The following is a 20373-nucleotide window of genomic DNA, read 5'->3' as shown; positions in this document are numbered from 1 at the left end:
TTTGAAAAATCTCCATACAGCAATCAATAAGGCCATTTTTTAATTTATGAATTTTCTGAACTGGCTGAATGGAAGGGGAACCGATTCCCCCAGGCCTGTAACAGTACAATTCCAGTGTCAAACAGTAACGAAGAGCCAGAGATAGGGCTGCTACTCTTCTGACAGCTATCGGCTGTTCGCCTTCCAAGCCCTGCAGGACCTTGGACAGCGGCGTGGGGCCCTGTAATGCACTGCCCCATTGCTGCACTTGCCTCTCCACAATAGTGCCCCCACCCTCCCCCCCCCCACAGGCTCTAGGATTAACGCGCCAAAAGCAATTACTTCTTTCATTTTTTCAGTCTCCTTCTGAGAGAAACTTTGTTTTCTTCTCTAGCACAAAAAAAATGTAATTTAAAACCTAATTAACAGAATGATAATTAATCAGTCTAATCCTCAGCCCCATGCACATGTTCCCCAGCTGCTGCTTGATTTCTCACTTCTGCGCACTCCTATGCCTGAGCAGTTAAATCTCAGAGCTCTGAGTACCTCACCCATTAGAGTGCTTGAACCTGCCCCTAGAATGCCAGAATGAATGTTGGGCACGACGGTGGGCCGTGCAGTGATCAGGCTCTGCTGGTTAGATTCTAGCCACAGACAGGGTTAGTATAACAGAGTTAGGATGGGACTGTATTGGATGCCTTAACTGAACTGATCACCTCAGCTTGTTTGCATTGATAGCTTATTTCTGGTATGGCACCAGAACATGGACATGACACAGTCTATCTCAGCGCTATTTTATTAACCCTGTGGCCACAGAGGGCGCTCTTGTTGTCTTATAGGTTGTGTCAGTATCATTGTCATGCTTGAGATCTCATCTGGATAAAATGTTTTTCTCAAATAAATAAAAATTTATACGATTTTAATACTAACAAAAACAAGTTTGCATTGCTTGCACATCATTATTAAAGAATCATTATTCATAAACAACATGCAATTGTTTGAGAAACATACACTATTGATTTTATAGATTTTTAAAATTATTATCATTTTAGACTAAATAAGTAAGCAAACAAAAAAATACATGACCTGACAAAGTAAGATAAATTTTAAAAAACCGACAAAGATTGATGCTAACATAAATGTCATGCAGCTGGTCCATGCACGCCTAGTGAAATCATAAAAGAGTAATTCACATAAGAATAGGCCAGTGGATTTCTTTGCAACACCTCTGAGATTGTGTCATTTTAATACCTTCTGCGACAAGATTAAGACTTTATAACCATTCCAGCTTTCAAAGGTGGAAGAGTTGTCCTCTCATTTATTTCCAGCAACTCTGTTTTTTAATTCAGTAGAGCACTTTGGGGGAATGTATCTTACCATATTCTGCATTTTAGCTTGAATCCTGAGGTGTTACTAAGCTAAAAGCTGCCAGGTGGTTTTAGGAATTCATTCGTGTCTAGCTCTCTGAATGTATCTGGGTCCTCTTTCTTTCAGACTTTTGCAGACAGGCACTTTTTTTAAAAGCACATTGAAGTGGATGTGATCATTCTCACTCTGACACATTTCCAGGTTTTTACTTATTGGTTTATTTATGTTTTTGCACACTTCTTATAAAGCCACTTTATCACTGACCTCCATAAAAACATCATGTGGTTTTTGCACGTAGAATGGAAAGGTGTCCTTTTCTGGTGTGGCTACTCAAAATGAGATTAAATAAATGATGTGTGTGTGTGTGTGTGTGTATGTATGTGCATGCATGTAAGCCTATGCGTGTGGGCGCAGGCATGCGTGCAGCCACCACATGCACTTATATGGCATGCCAGAGGCCATTCAATGTTTGCATAGAGCAGGATCTACGGAATGTGATATTGTTGGCTCTGAAGACCACAATCACGGTCAGCCATATTGCCTCCGGCGCACCAATGGCGTGATGGCGGTGCTTTCTTTTTAAACATTTCTTATGTTCGTCAGAGCTTGACATTCAGTCAGGGAAATCCCTTTGGCCTTACCCCCTCTCTGACACATGAGGCATTCACAAAGCAATTACATCATGTCAGCCTCAGTCTGTTGGGAGTGATAACAACCGTTATCCAAAAATCCTTAGACTTTATTTCACCTTTTCTAAAAGTGGAAAGCCTTTGGGTAAACACCCAAACGCCTACATGCATGAGTTGTTTTTATCTGTGCCGGTGAGGGTACTGAAATCTCAAAAACCTCTTTTTAACTTCTCTGCCTCTCAATCTGGAATTGCTCAGATTTTCTTACCAGTTCTCATGACTGTAACACACTCTGTAAATCCAGGGGAGTGCAGAAGAGCTCTCCACTTCCATCCAATGTGCAGTCCATCAGCTTGGCTGCTCTGTAATGTGGGCCAGTGGCTGCATTTGTTGCTGATGGACCATGGCTCCCAAACACCCGGAGGAGTCAGTCCTGTTCAGTAAAGCCTGAAAATGTTTCAAAGTGAAGGGATATGAGTGCTGGTGTTGTTATTGAGATTATGGTATTTTGGAGGGGGGAAAAAAGTGTTTCATTTTTTGGATAAAGCCTGGGAATGCTTCTGTGTGACTAACAGTGAGCACACCCTGGGCTGAAACCCCCCCACGTTTGATGTGAATGTTTTGACTTATTTGCACTGATTGCCTAGAGTCACCTCTGTTCTTGGGGACCATTTGCCACTTTCAATTAGAATGTTGGATTTGTGTGCCGTGCGTGTGTGTCTGTGTGTTCACTTGTACCTTTTAAATATCAGTTTGCCATATCTGTTATCTATGCAGCATGCATGTAGGACAGCAGTGCATCACATTTTGTTCATTGTTTGGTTGATTGGTGTTTTTTTTGGGGGGGTAGTTGTTCATTTTGGCTGCCAGCAGCTGCTTGCTGAAGCATATGATACCAGTGAGATATGAGCCTTGAACCCTGTGAATGTGTGTGAGTTTTTCTTGCTACAACCTTTTGTTGCTATGGTAGCATTTCATTGTGTTTCATCATTTGTTTTTTTACACTCTTTGTCTGTATCTTTCCAGGGGTATTAAATGTGTTAACATTTTTTGGGTGCTTTCAATAAGAGTGACACACACTGTTTCTTGTTTCTCGTAAAAAAAATCTTTCCCATTTTTAAAATTCAAAACTTGAAGCACTCTGTCCATGCTCTCATATAAATCTGTTTGTGCCGTTTTCTTCTTCCCTCTCATGTAGTCCTCCACTGGTTTGCTGACCAGGTTGTACTTCTTTGAAGGTTATCCTGTAGAGATGATGGGTGCTTGGAATACTGTAGCCTATTGCAGACCTTCCCTTGTATGACATCATGAAGCATTGTCCTATAATGTGGAGCGCCTCCAGGGTGCCCCAGGGTGTGCTATTTTTAAAATCTGAAAAAACCATGATTGTCCCACACTCCACGTTTTGTGCCTGTGATTCTTCACTGGCCAGCTAACCTATCCCTGTTCTGCACACATCATTTTGGTCATGCTTGGTCCACAGCAATCCAGGCTGACTGCTTTGCCTCTTGTAATTGACCTGTACTATTACTGACTCACCCACAGAGTGTGATGTATGGGCCATATCATTAGACAATGCTCTAGAATGTTATGGAGATAAGGCTGCCCAATCAGGACAGAGCCGTGCTGGCTGTATGATCATGAGCAGGACCTGGTCAGAGGGGTAGAAGAGCATCTTATCAGACATGTTTCAGTTCATTATTTATGACGGTGCTGTGTTAATGTCTGCTATGCATTTGTAAGCAGGGCACTGTTAAGGGAATGGTAATATGCGACACCCCATTATGGTTGTGTGATTTTGGCACCTGATTGCAACCATTTAAACCTGCCACAATAATCACATAGTGAGAGCAAAAGCAGAAGCCTGTTAAATCTATGGCATTTTTACAGCATTTTTTAAACTGAAGTGATGTGCCCTTCACATGAACCGGCTTCAGTGACTGTTGTTTAATGTTTTTTTAAAATGACATTTTCAATACGTTTATCCTTGACCTGTATTTAACACGTCTGAGCCACTGAGTTAAATAATCGTGTGCAGTAAAAGGGCTCTGGGTTTTGTTTTGTTTCCATTTCTGTGTGTGTTATTGAAGTGGGAGCAATCAGAGTTCCATACATACAAGCACTTCTGAGTCACTGACCTCTCTCACAAAGGATTCAAAAGATTCAAAGATTTCAGGGCTCAGATAGGCTTTAACAACACAACAGGAGATATCCAGTCTCATCACAGGATTATTGAAAATAAAATTTTTAGACACATCATTTCACAGATTAAATACCAATAAAACAAAAAGCCACATTCAATGTATATTATCAAGCACAGAGTAATGTGAAAAATAAAAGTAAAATAAAAATTTCCAAAAAGACATTAGAAAAATGTGTTGTTTAATTGGCAGGATATCCATAGTAGAAATTGCCAAAGTGTGACATATTTTAGAAAGGCAAGTATACATTCTAATCAACAGAGGTAAATATTAAAATGTTGAACTTTCTTGTGGATTTACTGATTGAACAATGTTGGCTTGATTTAGGTAAAATGTATTTCAATTGTAATGAATTTTATGAACTGAATGTCCATGAATATTTGAATATCTGCAAGCCCCCCCAACCCCACTTCTTCAAAGCCATAGGGTACACTGGGTTCTTTTGTTTCCCTGCACTTCATTGATCAGTTAAAGTAGCCAATCACAACCTTAACTCACCTTTCCTGGGTCTTACCTGGTTCCCGATTACAAGAAGAATATAAAAATCACCAGACCGCCCCCCCCCACCACCACCAGGAGCAGCGTAGTGCTGAAGGGTGTTCAAGTGCAAGTGTGTGACCCCCCCCCCCCTCCCCCAGGGGTTGGTGTGAGGTTGACCACAGGTCATTACAGTCTGCCGTGCAGGTGCTAAGTGCTGAGGTGGGGGGCGGGGGCGCGTGGAGGCCCCTGTCAATCAGCTCTTGCTAGCGGCTGATTGGCTGAGGGGACCTGCGGCTTATCCCCAGCCCCCCAGGGGAACAGCCGGAGAAGCCGAGCTGCTCCTCCTGCTTTCAGTATGACAGCCCGCCCCCGGGTCAGCACGGCGCCGCCCCTCTATTAGAGCTGCAGTTCTCTCTCGCCCCCAAAGGGAGAGCGTAACCCCGGACGCGACCTTATCCATACCTGTCCTTCAGATATGCAAACGTTACCTGCCCGCTGCCCAGCAACCATTCCATTCCAACTGCGCGATGCTGTTGGGAATTTTTGGGAACGCACTCAATGACTTGCCCTTCATAAGCAGTACACACCATCTACATAAACACAACATAAACATTCATAAACGCTTTCAACAATAATTGCAAATATGCCAACTGTACATTGTCGCCACTGAAACATGACATTATTATAACATATCCAATGACGAATACCATTGGCATTTTTGTGGTTATTTATTAAGCTTTATTTGGCACTTATAAAGGTGCTATGAAGAGCTTATGAAGGAGTGGTACAGCTGTTTAACTGTTGCTCTACTGTATGTTTTATGTCAATTTTTGACAAAATGATCCTGACTGATCTACTAAATCTCAATACCATTCAGTTTCATGTGCAATACCAGCATGTGCAATACCTGCATTGAACTATCTTAACACAAATAAGGCTCTCCCCCTGATTTAACCCCCCTCCTCAGTATCGCCCCGGTTCCAGCGTCTCGGCCAGGTGCATGGCCACCTCCGTCCAGGGGGAGGTCCCATGGGTGGGGGCGCTGAGGCGCGGCAGGTCCTGTACACGGACGGGGTGGAAGCTGAGGGGGGAGACCAGGCGGGGGCGGTAGGCGTTTGGGAACAGGCCTCTCTGGATCGTGTCCCAGGGCAGAGCCGGGAGGTCGTAGGCGGACCCGCCCAGCTGTGCCGAGCGTGGGGCCCGGTCAGGGGCCCCCTTCGAGAGGGTCACGCTGCCCCTCATGTCAGGCTGCGGAGGGGCCCCCTCGGGTCTGGTGCTCATGCGGACCCCCTGCGGGGCGCTGATGGTAGCAGACGGGGGTTTGGAGGGGTTCGGGGAGATGTTCCACGACGCTCGGGTGGCCCCCGTACCCGCCCCCCGGCCCCTCGGTCCGGCGTGTTTTTTGCGCTCCCGGGTTGGGGTCTTCCTCTCAGCGCTGCAGCGTTGGGCGGAGCCTCGGGACAGGGCGCTTTTAGGGGCCGGCTGAGGGACAGGGACACCCTTCAGCCTTGCCCATTCCTCCACACTCTGCTCGCTGATGGCCTGCCTGGCAACCTGAAATTGTCATGGAAACACAAGCGAACGGACAGTTCTGCATTTGGTTTGAAAACAAAAAAAAACAGGGCCGGTCTACCAATGGTGGACACCCATGAGTAACCAAATAACCAAGACCATGAGAAAATATTTACATTGCATTTCATAACATCTACATGCAAATCAAAAACAGTGGTTGCTTGCATTTTTTTGTTAAGAATTCAAGAGTACCATATTTTTCAGTGTGTAGTTCACTATTAATACAAAACTAGTAAATTCTAGCATTTAATCATCATTGAAGTCCTCTCTTAAAACAAACATCAAAAATATATTTAAAACATAACAAAACATAATAAAGGGCATATGTAGCCAAATATATCAATTACTTTTTTTTTAAACCACTTTCATGCATGACAGTTGGCAAATTCACTGTATTTGTAATCTATGTTTTGATGGGTATTGAAACAATTTTGTATGATTTACATTTGTGATGTGCTGTAGTCTCACCTACCCACAACTCCTCCCTTAAGTCATTAACATTAGTTGTCTAAATTAAAATAATGATGGAAGACACACACTGGTATTTAATAGAAGTGTGACCTTTGCCTCATCTTGCATTTGCTGGTGTCTCCTGACCAGAGTCTTTCTGAGCTTCAGGAGATCATTGCATCTCTCCCACTGTCTCTGGTTCTCTTCCTGCCACATGCGATCCTTAAGGAACCTGTCATGCACATACAATACACACACATGCACAGACGTACTGATAATAATAATAATAATAATAATAATAATAATAATAATAATAATTTCATTATTTTCAAGTGCTTTACATGAGCAATTTGGTTACCAAATATTCTACAGGTCTATATTAGAAATAAAATGGGAATATTCATGTTGCAGACCATGTTAATCTGCATAACTCAAGAGTCTCTGCAGTTTTGCACTGGAAGTCATACTGCTGCAAAGAGCAACAAGTGATTGGCTACAATGAGATCTGTTAAACAAGCACTACGATAAAACTGTAAATTGTATAACTTTAGAGTAGCACTGACATAGCTATCAGAAATTTGCAGAAACCATTATGCATACGTGAAATTATTTGTTTTCTCTCTTGAAGTCCTGTTTTTTTTTTTAAAGCAGTTATTTGTAAGACATTACCTAGCAACCGCTCTGTGGCCCCAGAGCCGGGCGAGGTCCAGAGCAGTGTGGCCCCGGCTGTCCCGAGCGCTGATGTCTGCCCCCACCTTGACGAGAACCATAGCGCAGTCCAGCAGGCCCTGGGTGGCAGCCAGGTGCAAGGGCGTGAGCCCCTCCTCCGTGGACCTGCAGCGAGACAGATTTGTGTCACCAAGAGTACCTCACACACTGGTTCTGTGGCCTTGCAGGGACAAACATTATGAACAGGCAAGGCAGGCGGCTGCCTGGGAACTTGAGCATTGGGGGTCTCCCAAGAGCTGAGTTTTACGAGTCTTTGGTAACATAATGACAGGGGAAGTCAGTCAGAAGGGCCCCATGTGATTTCCTGCCTTGCCCCCCCCCCACCCCAATCTCAAGAGCTGGTCAGGAAGTTATAAAACAAAGATGCATGGAGTGGGAGCATTGTCCCTGTCCCCAGCTTTCCCAATGCCACTGGTTGTCCTCCAATCAGGATGAGGACTGCTGTGATATTAGCACAGATTAAGAAATCCTTGGTTTGGGCAAGCAGGTCGAGAAGGAAAAGGCTGCATTTCTTCAGTAGGCACGCACAAACATACGCACCCACACAAGCACACACACAAACACTTTCACACACACACACACACACACACACAAACACACATACTTATTTCTGGCACTGCTATTGAATCCACCACACAACCCATCAACGGGCCACACCCCACACAGGAGCCACACCCGGTCAGCCGTGCGGGAAACAGGAAGTGACAGAGTGGATAAGGGAAGTGGAAGGGCGGTACACATTGGGCAGGGCGCCGTGCTCCAGCAGGCAGGTGAGGCAGGCGAGGGAGTGGAGGGGCCGGCTCTGGTCGCTGACCGCCATGTGCATGGGCCTCCGGCCGCGGGGACAGCTGGCGTTCACGTCCGTATCCGTGCCTCCGAGCTCCAGAAGCAGCTTCAGGCAGCCCGGGTGACCGTGCATAGCAGCCACGTGGAGCAAGCTCAGACCCTACACAGGGGAGAGAGGGTCCCGTTCAGAGCACACACAGGGGAGAGAGGGTCCCGTTCAGAACACACACAGGGGAGAGAGGGTCCCGTTCAGAACACACACAGGGGAGAGAGGGTCCCGTTCAGAACACACACAGGGGAGAGAGGGTCCCGTTCAGAGCACACACAGGGGACAGAGGGTCCTGTTCAGAGATGCATATCAGAACAATGGCAGTCCATGAGCTTAAAACAGGGCACTGCATCACATTGCATTACTTTACATTCACTCAGCAGGCACTCTTATCCAGAGCAACTTACAAGAGTGATCAGTGCTACTCTCATAAACACAAATACAATGGACAAACCTTTACGGTCAGATATATCCTGTTATTGATGCACAATATGAAAACTTTGGAGCTGATGTCAGTGAAAAATATTTGTCTGGCCATATTAGCTGGTGCTAATGTCAATTTATTCCATGAATGCCAATAACCAAATTTTCACATTCATGGAAAAAGTAGATAAGCATAGATCTCAAGATCAAGTTCTAAATTAAATTTTACTAATTTGGGTAACAAAGTATTTCAGCTTGCTTACTTTATTATTAAGCAGAGATCTTAATAACACTATTAAGTTTGTCTGGTAAAAATGATAAATTCATACTAAATTATAAATAAAACAGATCAAGATGACAATGATTTGGCTCATACGTGAGCATGACATTGTCACTTAATTTACAGCATGAACAGCACAACAAATTGCTTCCCTGACACCCCTTGCAACATTCTGTAATAGTGGAACCCACCCACTCAGGAGTTTGTACCCCTTCACCACCCAGAAGAGACTGCATTCTAATCACATGATAAGTGGCTAATATTCTAATGCATCACAGAAATAAACACAGTGAACATATTTATGCCATCTGCTCATAATGGGGGGGGGGCTGCAATTGCAAGGGTTTCCACCTCCCCCCTCCCGAGAGACGGCCCATCGCCCCAAAGCAAAGACGACCGAGGGCCTCGGGCTCACCTGCTTGTCAGTCTGTTTGAGCGGTACGTTCCTCAGGCTGAGGAGCAGCCAGGCCTGGTCCCCCGAGGCAGCGGCCTGGAAGACATCGCTCTCCGGGGGGGCCTGCTGGAGCACCCTCTTCATCCTCTCCCCAGAAGCACGTGCAACAGAGAGGGGAGACAGGACAGGGGAAGTGTGGGACATTTCGGAATAACCGGCAACAGTGGTCATTTAAAACACACGGACTTGTCAGAAAAGAAATTCGGTATAAATTGTCAAAGATCTTCTGTAGTAGCCAGATATCTAACTGTATATAAACTTTACATCGAAAATTCTGTGGCTGCCACTGCCAGGCCAGATGTTTTGCCACAGTTCATTTAATTATTAGAATTATCTGAGCCACAACAGATTGCACAGTGAACATAGGTCTCCCGGGTGACTATCAGTTTCTGATCTAACTTCTGGGCACGTAAGAGCTCACTGCTGCATTTGTAAAAACGGTACACTGTAACATACAGGGTATCCCATCTTCAGACAACAATGCTGATGGATATATGGAAAAAACTAATACCAACAATATTACCGAACCTCATACAAAGCAGTCAATATAGGCTGAGGAGACCAGCAGTAGTTGAGGGAATAATCCTATAATCAGAATATCATAGGTTCTGTGTAAGGATGGTGTTGTGCCGTTGAAAAATGTACGTAAAATCATAATAAATATACAGCTGTGAAAAAAAACAATATTGTCCGTCTGTTGTCTCTGTGGGCTGACTGTTCAAGATGTGCATTCCTGGGACACAACGGCAGCTGAGCAGTTGAACTACTTTACGATATTCCCAGTTGACCAGAGATGCTTGCAGTATCTATTTGGAAAGAGGAATACAAGTGGGAATTTTAACTAGAAATTGTTGTGACAAATGTGCAAAAATAGTAAAGCAAAGGTAGGCGTATTCACTATAATGCCACGCGAAACAAAATATTGTAATAGTCAGATATAGGCTAATTTTAATGTCACGCAGCTGCCATATTGAAACGCATTGTGTTTGTTGGCATGTTTTGCTGTTGCTATGGTGATGCTCAGCATGTGAATTTCCCTCCACAGTCTTTTTCTTCTGAAGGTGTTGGTATATAATTAAACTGTCAATACTGTCATGCAAGCAGAACATACTTTCCCCTGATTGCGTCTTTTTTAATTACCATATTTGTCCTGGTGTTAACGAGCAAACAATTGGAATGAAAAATTAAACGTTTAATCAACAAGGATGACAGCAAAAGAGTTCAGTATGGAGTTATTCGAAAGTTAAGTATTTCGATACTTTAATAACTTCTTAAACATATAATCAAATTATCCAATCTTTTCAAATCTTTAAAACTTTCCGATTTAGTCTAACACGAGAGCCTACTTACTTGTGCACGTCAAATTCAAAGTGATTTCTTGTTTTGTTCCGAGATTCCAAAAGGACACACGAAATGTAGAGCAGTATATGACGACTCCTTTTGATATGGCAAAATGAGATTTCACCTGCTCCAGGGCACAACCGCAATAAACTGTTCCCGTGTCGTTGCTTGTGGCGTTACTGAAAACCATGTGCAGCTATTTCACCCCTCTGGTGGAAGTCTGTGAAATTGCACCCGATCGGTAAATTCGTCCGTTTGCTGGGAGTGGGTGAGCAAGTCGCGGTTGCCAGGAAATATTAGACAATATTCGTGGCCATAACTGATTTTTGACAATAAATAAATAGGCTAAATAAACAAATAAAAAATAAATAAATTTCATTAACGCTCTACTGTTTCACGTCTTGTTGACAATCACTATTATTTTACATGTTTTATGAAGAGCGGTATATCTACATTGAATGTATTGTTTTGTTCATACAGAAATCTTTAGTAGCACATTGTTGTGTTACTGCTTTGGTTTTACTTTCTGCACATGTCAAAGTTCCTGTTTTTGTGCTACAAGTCTATACAATTTATGTGTTACAATGGGAGATTTTTAAGGCAGGCGGTGTAGAAAGGAACACAAAATGTGTTGTCCTTAACTAGACATGGTGGAGTCTTTAAAAATGACACGTCGTGTGTTGTCTTCAATAAAAATTTGTTGTTTTCAACATAGAGTGTAAATGCGTTCACAATAGTCCGTTTTTAAGTTGCGATGCGCTAATCCGGTGTCACCCATTATGCACCGACACCAACTGTTGTCCTTTAGATCGAGTCATATAGACCCTTAGTGGATTAAAAAAGTGGGCCGTCTCCAAAATTTAACCTACCACTTTTAATCATGTGCAGAGGAATGGATGTTTTTATCTGTCAATTGGAATGGGACTTCTTGAATAGCAGGCAAGGTAGGCCACTTTTTATAATTCACCAAAACATAAGTTACCAGTTTCCTGCATGCTTTGTCTTAATGGTATATTGAATAAATCCTCTTTAAATGTTACTGTTCATTTCATACAGTTCATTTAATCTTATTAGCCTCCATAATATGTGAGTATGAGGGGCTAGAAACCCAGAGTATTCTTCATTAAGGCGAGGCTGATGGGAAATCAGAAGCATTGGTCTGTCAGTAAAAGTCACTTTCTGTTTTAATGGCTACCACTTTGATTGATTCCTCTTAATTTTGTTGTCATATTTTATAGGTCACAGCCACACTTAGCCCATTAATCTTTCAGCTGTGTGAGAAACCAAAGAGGGTGTGCTTGCATATGTTTCTTTTGGTTTCGTTTAGTTTATTAATTAGTAGTTGAGAATCATAACTCATGAGTAATGAAAGGAGAGGTGATGAAGATTATAAAGGTGTCCTGAGGTGAGCTTACCATGGTTACCATGGAATTTAACCTACCTTAAGTGAGGTGCAAACACACCCCTAAGACAACAGTTTACTCTACTGTGGGACAACTATCAAGTTCCTGGAAGACTCTAATGGAAAGTACAATTTGAGCCATTAGGAATTGGTGAGATGGGCTAACACTTGTGTCTTTATAGATAATCACTTTGTGTCTGACACAGTGTGGTGGCCACGTTTGATGTGATTTAGCTTTGTATCTCTGCAGATGCCACTGATAAACTGGAAAATAATATAATATTTAGAGAGAATATACATGTTGCAATGCAATCCTTGGTACAGGACCATGGATCAACAATGCTAAACATATGTAACATTTACAGTTCAGTGTGTACAATAAATATTCCGTTTATGTGTGCTGTTTGAATGTGTTAGCGTACTCTGAACATTGGTCTGACAGCTCAGTGTGAGTAGCATAAATTCTTTGCTTAATTTGTTATTTTTTAAAAGACTACATTGCTATTAAAATGTAAACCAAATGCACACTGCCTTTCTGGGACAGCATTTGGCATATCAGTGGGAAATCCTGAAAAAAATGGGTAAACTAAGGAATCCCTGGAATGTCATATTGGATCGGAAATTTACTTTTGCATAAACTGCCCGTTTTGTTCGCACTCTCAACTGCATTCGTTGTGTCACCCTAGCTTATTAGTTGTAAAGTGCTTGTTGCCACACGGTATCAATGTAAAGTAGGAGTGGAAAGGGGTTGTTTATTTTTTGTCTTTTATTGGGCAGAGCCACACACTGGGTCATGTTATAGATACTGTGTGAAAACCAATGACCCACGCGGCTCCTATCAAAGCCCTTCACCACGGGGACAATGGTCACGTGCTTGGAGCACAACGGCGTGGATCAATACCGCATCAGTGCACCCAGAACTGAGAGACCTGTTGGCATTGCAGTGGACCTCTACAGAGACTGGACTGCCTTTTTCTGGACTGTTATTGTCTCCGTGTCATTGCGTGACTTCCTGGTCGATTTCACTGATCAGCGGGCAGTGTATTATCGATCGTTCGAATTTCTCTTGAACTTACAGGACCGGGGACGTGCATTAAGCGTGATCGATCAGTTCCCAGATGAACTTAGTGTGTTCCAACTGTGGCGGCAGCACCGAGTGGGCTGGTTTACAGAATCCATCATGGTGGCGCCCTGTTTCTGAACGCCGACAGGACTAAGTTCCCAAAACTTAAGTCACCGCTCTCTTCTATAGCTTACCACTGTCTGAGCAAGATGGAACAATTCTTAGGCAATCGGCCCCGCGATGGCGAAATGCTTGACGAAAAGGAAAGGATGAGATATTAATCTACGGACAACGATGTCCTGCGCGGTTCATGTGGGGTTGGACGCTAATATCCTGGCATTGACAAGTACCAAACTTTACGTGTTGGATGTTGTTCGGATGGACATACGGACATTAATTCAGTAAGTGCCAGGTAGACGACCTGAAGGTGAAAAAAATAAAATTAAAGGTAGGCTACTGTAAACTTCGTACAGCACGACATGGACATGGTAATTGCTGAAAACAAGATTGAAAGAAACCACGTTAAGACACGTAGGCCTAGTATTTGGGATGACTTGATTTTTACTGCCTGGGGTAAACGAAAACAACGCCGGCAATCGTGGCAACCTTGAAATGGCTCTGAAATTGGCTACTTTTTTCCCAAACTGCTTTTAAATTGCCGGCTGACACTGTCCACGAAATGACTGTACACACCATTTAATGGCTAGAACATGACATAAAAACAAGATTCAGAGAAAAATAATCGTCCATTTGTAAGCGTTACCTGAAAACATGACTGGTTAATGGCAATGACAGAGCGCTTAAGGGTACCAACTTTGAGTTGAACTCAACTCAGTGCACCAAGAAAATCACTGAAGAAGAAAAAACTTCCCTCTACACAAAGAAAACAGACGTACAGACGCGTGTCTTTGGTTGTGGACAAACTATATTGGGCCCATGCATTCATTCAACTAACCGACGCTCTTAACTTAAGTAGCCTACCTACTTCAAAACTGGAAAAACGAGTCATGTTTATTAGTCAAACATTGTTCCAAACTCACTATTTATTAAGTCACCAGTAAAAGATTTACAACGTCAGAAAACACATATTTATACTGATAAAATGTGAAACCCATTTTATTTAGCCTAAATATGATATCATGTCCCTAGCCAACATCTGCATGTTTCATTTTTGCACACCATCGCTAGTCCTCCCTCTGCTTCTCTGCAGTTTTCTCCATATCAGCTGGTTTTCCTCCAGATGTTAATTCACAGAAGCCCACAGCTCTATGCAAACATTCTATTAATCACGTGTCTTGTCTTTTCTACTTGTTAATGTATTTTCTTATTTAAGTCTTGTTTTCATTTGTTGCTGGTATTCTTTTTGCCTAATTATAGTAATTGGTGTTCTACTGCATCCAGTCTCTATGTATAACTGTTAAAAGTATATGCTGGTAAGGGTCCAACCTTTCTTTATTTGTCTTATTTCTTGAACCTTTCCCCCCATTAATTTTTGCCTCTTTATTGTTTCATGACCTGGGCTTCACCACAGGGTCCTGGGGCAATAATCTATGCCCTTCACTTACATGTAGCCAGATAAAGAATCTGTCCCCCATGGAGGAGGGGTGGTGGAAGGTCAAAAAAGAAAGTTTGATTGATCCCGTACCCTTCCTGGCATTCACATCACTAATCTGAAAGCAAACAGTGTTTTCATCGCTGACAGCGACGCGCTTATTGATGAATCGACTGGCGCTGCCGCATCGGTCATTATTTCTTCATGCGATGGGTCTCCTTTACTAATGCACTGGTCGCACATTTCTCATCCGTGCTAAAATCTCTTTGCTTCTCAGGAAGCTGCATTACCAGTCCCTAGATTTCCGTTGACACATTCCAGAGCTGTAGGGCTGTGTAAAAATGAAGTATTGTGCGCTCTCTCCGTTCTCAAACGGCTTACCTGCACCTGATCGACCAGCAGGGGGTGCTGATTCGCAATGTGACACTGACATCCTAGTTGAATGAAACCCTCCCATCCCTGGGCGACGCTAGAGCCAATTGCACTGTAACCTAGCTGGGCTGCATGCAATGGCTTTATCCCCAAACAACCGGGTGGGGATTTGGATTAGCTGGGGTCTGAGTTGTTCTAATTACGAACCTCATTGCGAACTGGAAGTGTCTCGTCTCTGCCTGAGATTTATGCAGATGTGCGGGGAGTGGCAGACTGCGAAGCTGAGCTCTGCTTTGCTGCAGGAGGTCAGAGGGCTGTGAAATTAAAGAACGGGGCACGCTTGGCAGAGCAGATGGAGCCAGCTCAAGGCATGAGGGAAAATGAGCTCATTGCGCGGAGTGGGGGCAACGAGCGTAAAGGAGAGCTTCTGCTGTAGTCTCTGGTGGGAGCGTATCCCTGCCCCCAGCTGTCCTTCTGCCATTGGTCGCCTTCTGGACCAATCAGGATTAGGACTGGTGTAACATTAGTTCAGAGCCAGAGCTTTTCTTTGGGCAGGCAAATCAATAAGAAAATGCTGTATTTCCTCAGTGTACACACACACACACACACACACACAAAACTTCAGTTCATTCTCATACACTCAACACATTCAGGCACGCACATATACAATTCTCGCCAGCTCTTTAATCCCTTGCATTAAGCTTGAGATTGTGAGTGTGAACATTTGGCGTAGCCTGTGGGATAGCTAATAACCACCTGCAGCCATAACTTATACATTAAAATTATATAGAGATGTGGGCAAATGTGTAAAATCTGTCAAAATATAAAATAATATATATAATATAGATTAATATAAAATAATAACTTTACAGTAAATCTGTTAAAGTATATACATTTTATTTGATTTGAATGTATTGAATGTACTGTGTGCAATACTTGGGCAATATTTCCTAAATGTATTTCATGTATTACAGTAAAACAGTTTGAATTGAACAGAGATGGGGAGAGAGGAGCAGAGAGGTAGGAGAGAGAGAAAAAGGGGGATGAGAAAGCCCAACATTCTTTACAGTGGCTTGACGAGCCACCTGGCAAGGACCCCAAGCCCTGGGGATTCCAGCCCGTGTTAGTGTAAGTGCTCTAATGTCTCTCTCTTTCCTTCTCCCTCTCTCCCTCTCTCCACTCTCCTGCTCAGCGAGGCAGCAGTGCACTAATGCGCCTGGCACATTCTGCAGCTCGGAGTCGCAGCTCAGAGTCGCAGCTCGGCCGGGCTGCACGTGGCGACCGCGCCGCGACCTCCCTGCCCGGACTGCGCGAGGGGCGGAGGGGGAGGGGGAGGGGGAGGGGGAGGGCAGCGTTTGGAGCAGGGAGAACACGGGCAGCGGAGGACTGCAGAGGTCCCGTTCCTATGCTATGCAGAGGTCAGAGGAGTCACTGAGAGACTTGTCTACCTGTGCTTTTGTAATGTAGAATACAGGGACAACACAACACATTGTGCATGTACCTGTGCCAATGTATGTGTGTACTTATACATGTATGAACATAAATGTGTACACACAAAAACACATTTTTTTTCTTTATTTGGCTCTGTACTCCGCTCTGTCAATTCGTATATGGTTGAAGTGCACATTATTAACTTTTATTATTTTAGTATTTTTATACATTTAGATTTTTCTATGTGAAAGTACAGTACTTTCTATACACAATCCATCCCATTTCAGGGCACCATAATGTTCAGGACATATTCATGTTATGTAACTGAAAGTAGTCATGTTTAGTACTTTGTTGCATATCTTTTCCATGCAGTGACTGCTTGAAGTCTGTGACCCAAAGACATCACCAAGTGCTGAGTGTCCTTTCTGGTGATGCTCAGCCAGGGCTGTACAGCAGCCATCTTCGGCTCCTGCTAGTTTTGGTGACTTAGTTGCCTTACGTTTTCCATTCAGCACATGAAACACATGTTTAATTGGATATATTTGTGTGTGTGTGTGTGTATTTATATGAGCGAGAGAGAAAGATTATATAGTCCATCACAGCTCTTTTATATTTCACAACACTTTTAATAAAACTAAACATTCTGCCATACTAATTTGTACACTAATACACTAATACAACCCTGTATTTATGCAAATTCAATGCATCTTTCCAAACAGTCTAGTTTCTCAATAGATTAGAACAACATCGTCTGGGAGGCCCAGTAGGGGAACTGTGGGAGTGGCCTGTAGGCATGGCTGTATGCTACTCTCTAACATTCCCTCCTTGTAACCTCCCTTCACATGATGATATCATGCGCATACTGTACGCAGAGGGTTTTAATGATTAATGTTACTGTAATGCTACAGGGAAAAAAGAGTGGTCATATGAAATGCTGTTTTCATACCTTGCATCCAGGATATATATCTCACCTGCCTCCATGACACAATTCTTTCTGCTGCCCAAATTTCAACAGGAAGCGGGCTGAGCTGTGGAGTATGGGGCTGTACTGTACACTGTCCTGTGCAGCAGTCACAGAGAGAGAGACGAAGACTGAGGAGGTAACAGAACCTTCTGGAAATAATCAGCAGTGTTTTAGTGATATTAGGGTGGTGATGGAACCGGGTGGTCTGTAATGGAAACCGAGTTCCAAAGCATCTACCATCATGATCTCCTTGGTTGCATTCTGGGAGAATTTGATAGAGCTTGTAAAGTGGTATGAGAACTTTAAAATTACATATTAAATCTATCTGATCATAGTTCTTGTTAATACTATGAGTGTATTTGTTCACGTTCTCTCATTTTTATGCAGGTGTTCTTTAAAAACTAGCAAGCATGCTTCATTTGTAAATGATTATGTGTGTGCGCATGTGTCTATGTGTAACCATCACACAAGACTGACAAGAAATTACAACGCACAATATGAGCTCTCAGCATTCCCTGCCTAGTCAACGGCAACGGCAGCAGGTGCTTATCTTCAAAATACGCCACAAGCTTGCAAGTATCCGAAAGGTTAACAACCTTTTTATTAACCCTTTGAAGCGGAGGTATTTGGAATGTTTCTTCCAAATTTTAAGTCGGTGTTCTAGAACTACATTATTTCATTTACCAGCAGTGATGGTTACTTCAGCATTAGAATGTTCTATTAAGAGCATTGTAATCACATATTTGTGATCTTACAGGGTTAAAAGGAAGGTTATGCAGAAAGTGCTATGAGTCATTCCCCTTCCTTTCCACCCTCAATTATGAGCTTGCACTCTGAGGCAATGCACAGTCTCAGTTCCCTGAGGTGGATTTAAGCAGCGAAGGGAGTTAGAAACGAGTGCAGTGCTTTCCGAGAGACATGCGAGCCGCCTTCTCTGCCTTCTGATGCCGGTCCAAAGCGAAGGAATTTCCCAGCAGTCTGGGAAACTGCGGTACATACTTAATGCCAAATTATTTGGTATCTTTGGAGGTGGGGAAAAGAAGTTGAAGTTTCTGAATGTGCATTTCACGTCTCCCTTCATGGTGGTGAAATGTGTCCATTTGAGTTGGTCATATCTCCCATGCTATGCATGCATCTATTTAGGTATGCTTTTTGCATGAGCCGCTTCTCAAAGTTATGCAAGATTTTACATTCATTTGACCATGTGTTAGACAGCTGGCTGGGCGGTAGCCAGTGGACACACCTTGATGCCTGCACAACCCACTCCATCCCACCCCCGCTTCCTTTTTTTGCGATATCATACATTTTTTCATTTCTCGTATTAGGTTCAGGCCTTTCTCAGCTTAATGTGCAACCAAAAAAGTTTATTTTTAATGTAAAAAAAAAAAGAACTGTGAATAAAAGCATTTATAAACAGGGTCTGCATGCAGGGCTCACACACTAACAAGAGTTTCTGAGTGGTCGGGAGTTCACCCCTTGGAGGAGGTGGAGGGGGGCGGCGGGGGATACTGATCATGGCGTTTATATCGCTGCGGTTGTGTTATTCGCTGTCTAAAGCGAAGTGACATCGCACCTCTTACACGGCAGGCAGCACAGGCTTTTAAACCCACCCTGTGCTCCTTTAACAGGTTGTTTCCCCCTGGATTACAACAAGCTAAGAGCGCAGGTCTCTGGTCATGGTCTCTCCTTAATGGAGTGTTTTTTTCTTAAAAAGTGAGCCAACTCTTCCTATCTCTCTCACTCTGTCTCTCATATTGTCCAGTTTTACTCATATTATGTAGTTTAACTCTCATATTCTCCTGTTTAATTCTGATATTTTCCAGTTTAATTCTCATATCCTCCATTTTAACCATCATATTCTCCATCTTAACTCTCATATTCTCCAGTTTAACTCTCACTCATTCCTTCCGACCATATTCCAAAGAAAACTTTCTCATCTTATTTCTCATTATATCGTAATACCTTTCCCTCATGATCTTATTAAACAGTATTGGCTCTTCCTCTTATTAAACAATATATATATTTCCTTCCTAAAAGCAATTTCTCCTGCTCTCCCAGGAGTGACAGTGCTGTTCCTTTGCATCATTAATCCAGACCCCTCCAGTTATAGGTGTGACTGCGAAGGCCCATATCCACCATTAATAATGCAGTCGTGCCACCAGTTAAAAGCCCACAGACATGTGGTCGGAGTGGAACAGAGGTAATGAAACTCCTCAAATGGATTGGCAATAAATTACTTATTTCAGATATTTGCTAAACTATAAGTAAAATAAAGAGATGGGTTTGAAAATGTTTTATTCTCTGTTGTCTTTCTTGATTAACACCCCCCCCCCCCCCAAAAAAAAAACATTGTGCACAGTTAAAATAACTCTGCAGATTCATACAGTATTTCAAAGAGTAATAATACTTGTACTTAAAGATAATTGTAATATTTAATCATCAGTACTGAAATATTCAAATATCAAATTAATTTATATGTACACCCCTGGTATATATAGCACCTTTAACATATCTCAATGTGCTTTACTGTAAGGAGGAGGACTGTCTAGCCCAAAAGTTAACAATTTACCTGCTTGAGTACCAAGTTACTTATCTTGGAAGATTACACCAGATGCATTATTAAACATATGGACCAATATAAATACATGCATAATATCCAGAGGATATTGCCCCTGTCAAGCTTTTCTATGTGCCAGTTTAATTTCCCCAAATCATTGACAAGGGGTATCATGTTCGAGTGGGCTTATGATCAGAACAGTGTTTTTTCTGGCCAGGCTGTAATATATCTGCAAAGATATAGAAAATTATGGCGAGAAAAGATACATAATTTCAAAAACCACAAGGCAAG

General features: G+C 42.9%; 2 protein-coding genes and 1 long non-coding RNA gene across 4 annotated transcripts in view; 2 read left to right on the top strand and 1 right to left on the bottom strand.

The window, feature by feature from the left end:
• Positions 1-689, top strand: part of shtn2 (shootin 2) — a 10410-nt gene extending 9721 nt beyond the window's left edge. The window contains exon 17 of the mRNA XM_064343767.1: positions 1-689. This exon is cut by the window's left edge and continues 398 nt beyond it. The gene's annotated coding sequence lies outside the window, so the exon portion shown is untranslated.
• Positions 690-4341: 3652 nt separating this feature from the next.
• Positions 4342-10931, bottom strand: ankrd53 (ankyrin repeat domain 53). Its single transcript, XM_064343768.1, has 6 exons — positions 10751-10931; positions 9362-9485; positions 8146-8354; positions 7349-7513; positions 6791-6911; positions 4342-6211 (listed from the first exon to the last, which is right to left on the bottom strand). The coding sequence occupies exons 2-6, from the start codon at positions 9482-9484 to the stop codon at positions 5621-5623; spliced, it is 1209 nt and encodes a 402-aa protein (XP_064199838.1). The 5' UTR covers position 9485; positions 10751-10931; the 3' UTR covers positions 4342-5620.
• Positions 10932-12950: 2019 nt separating this feature from the next.
• On the top strand, positions 12951-18899 carry LOC135259389 (uncharacterized). Of its 2 annotated transcripts, XR_010331263.1 has the most exons (4): positions 12960-13654; positions 16323-16548; positions 16934-17042; positions 17577-18899. It is a non-coding gene; the product is annotated as an uncharacterized LOC135259389 (long non-coding RNA). The 2 variants fall into 2 exon arrangements; XR_010331262.1 differs by lacking the exon at positions 16323-16548 and having other exon boundaries at positions 12951-16258.
• Positions 18900-20373: the final 1474 nt, after the last annotated feature.

Source organism: Anguilla rostrata, chromosome 7, assembly GCF_018555375.3.
Source record: "Anguilla rostrata isolate EN2019 chromosome 7, ASM1855537v3, whole genome shotgun sequence".
In the NCBI taxonomy this organism is placed as follows: Eukaryota; Metazoa; Chordata; class Actinopteri; order Anguilliformes; family Anguillidae; genus Anguilla; species Anguilla rostrata.
This window is presented reverse-complemented; position numbering and strand designations above follow the sequence as displayed.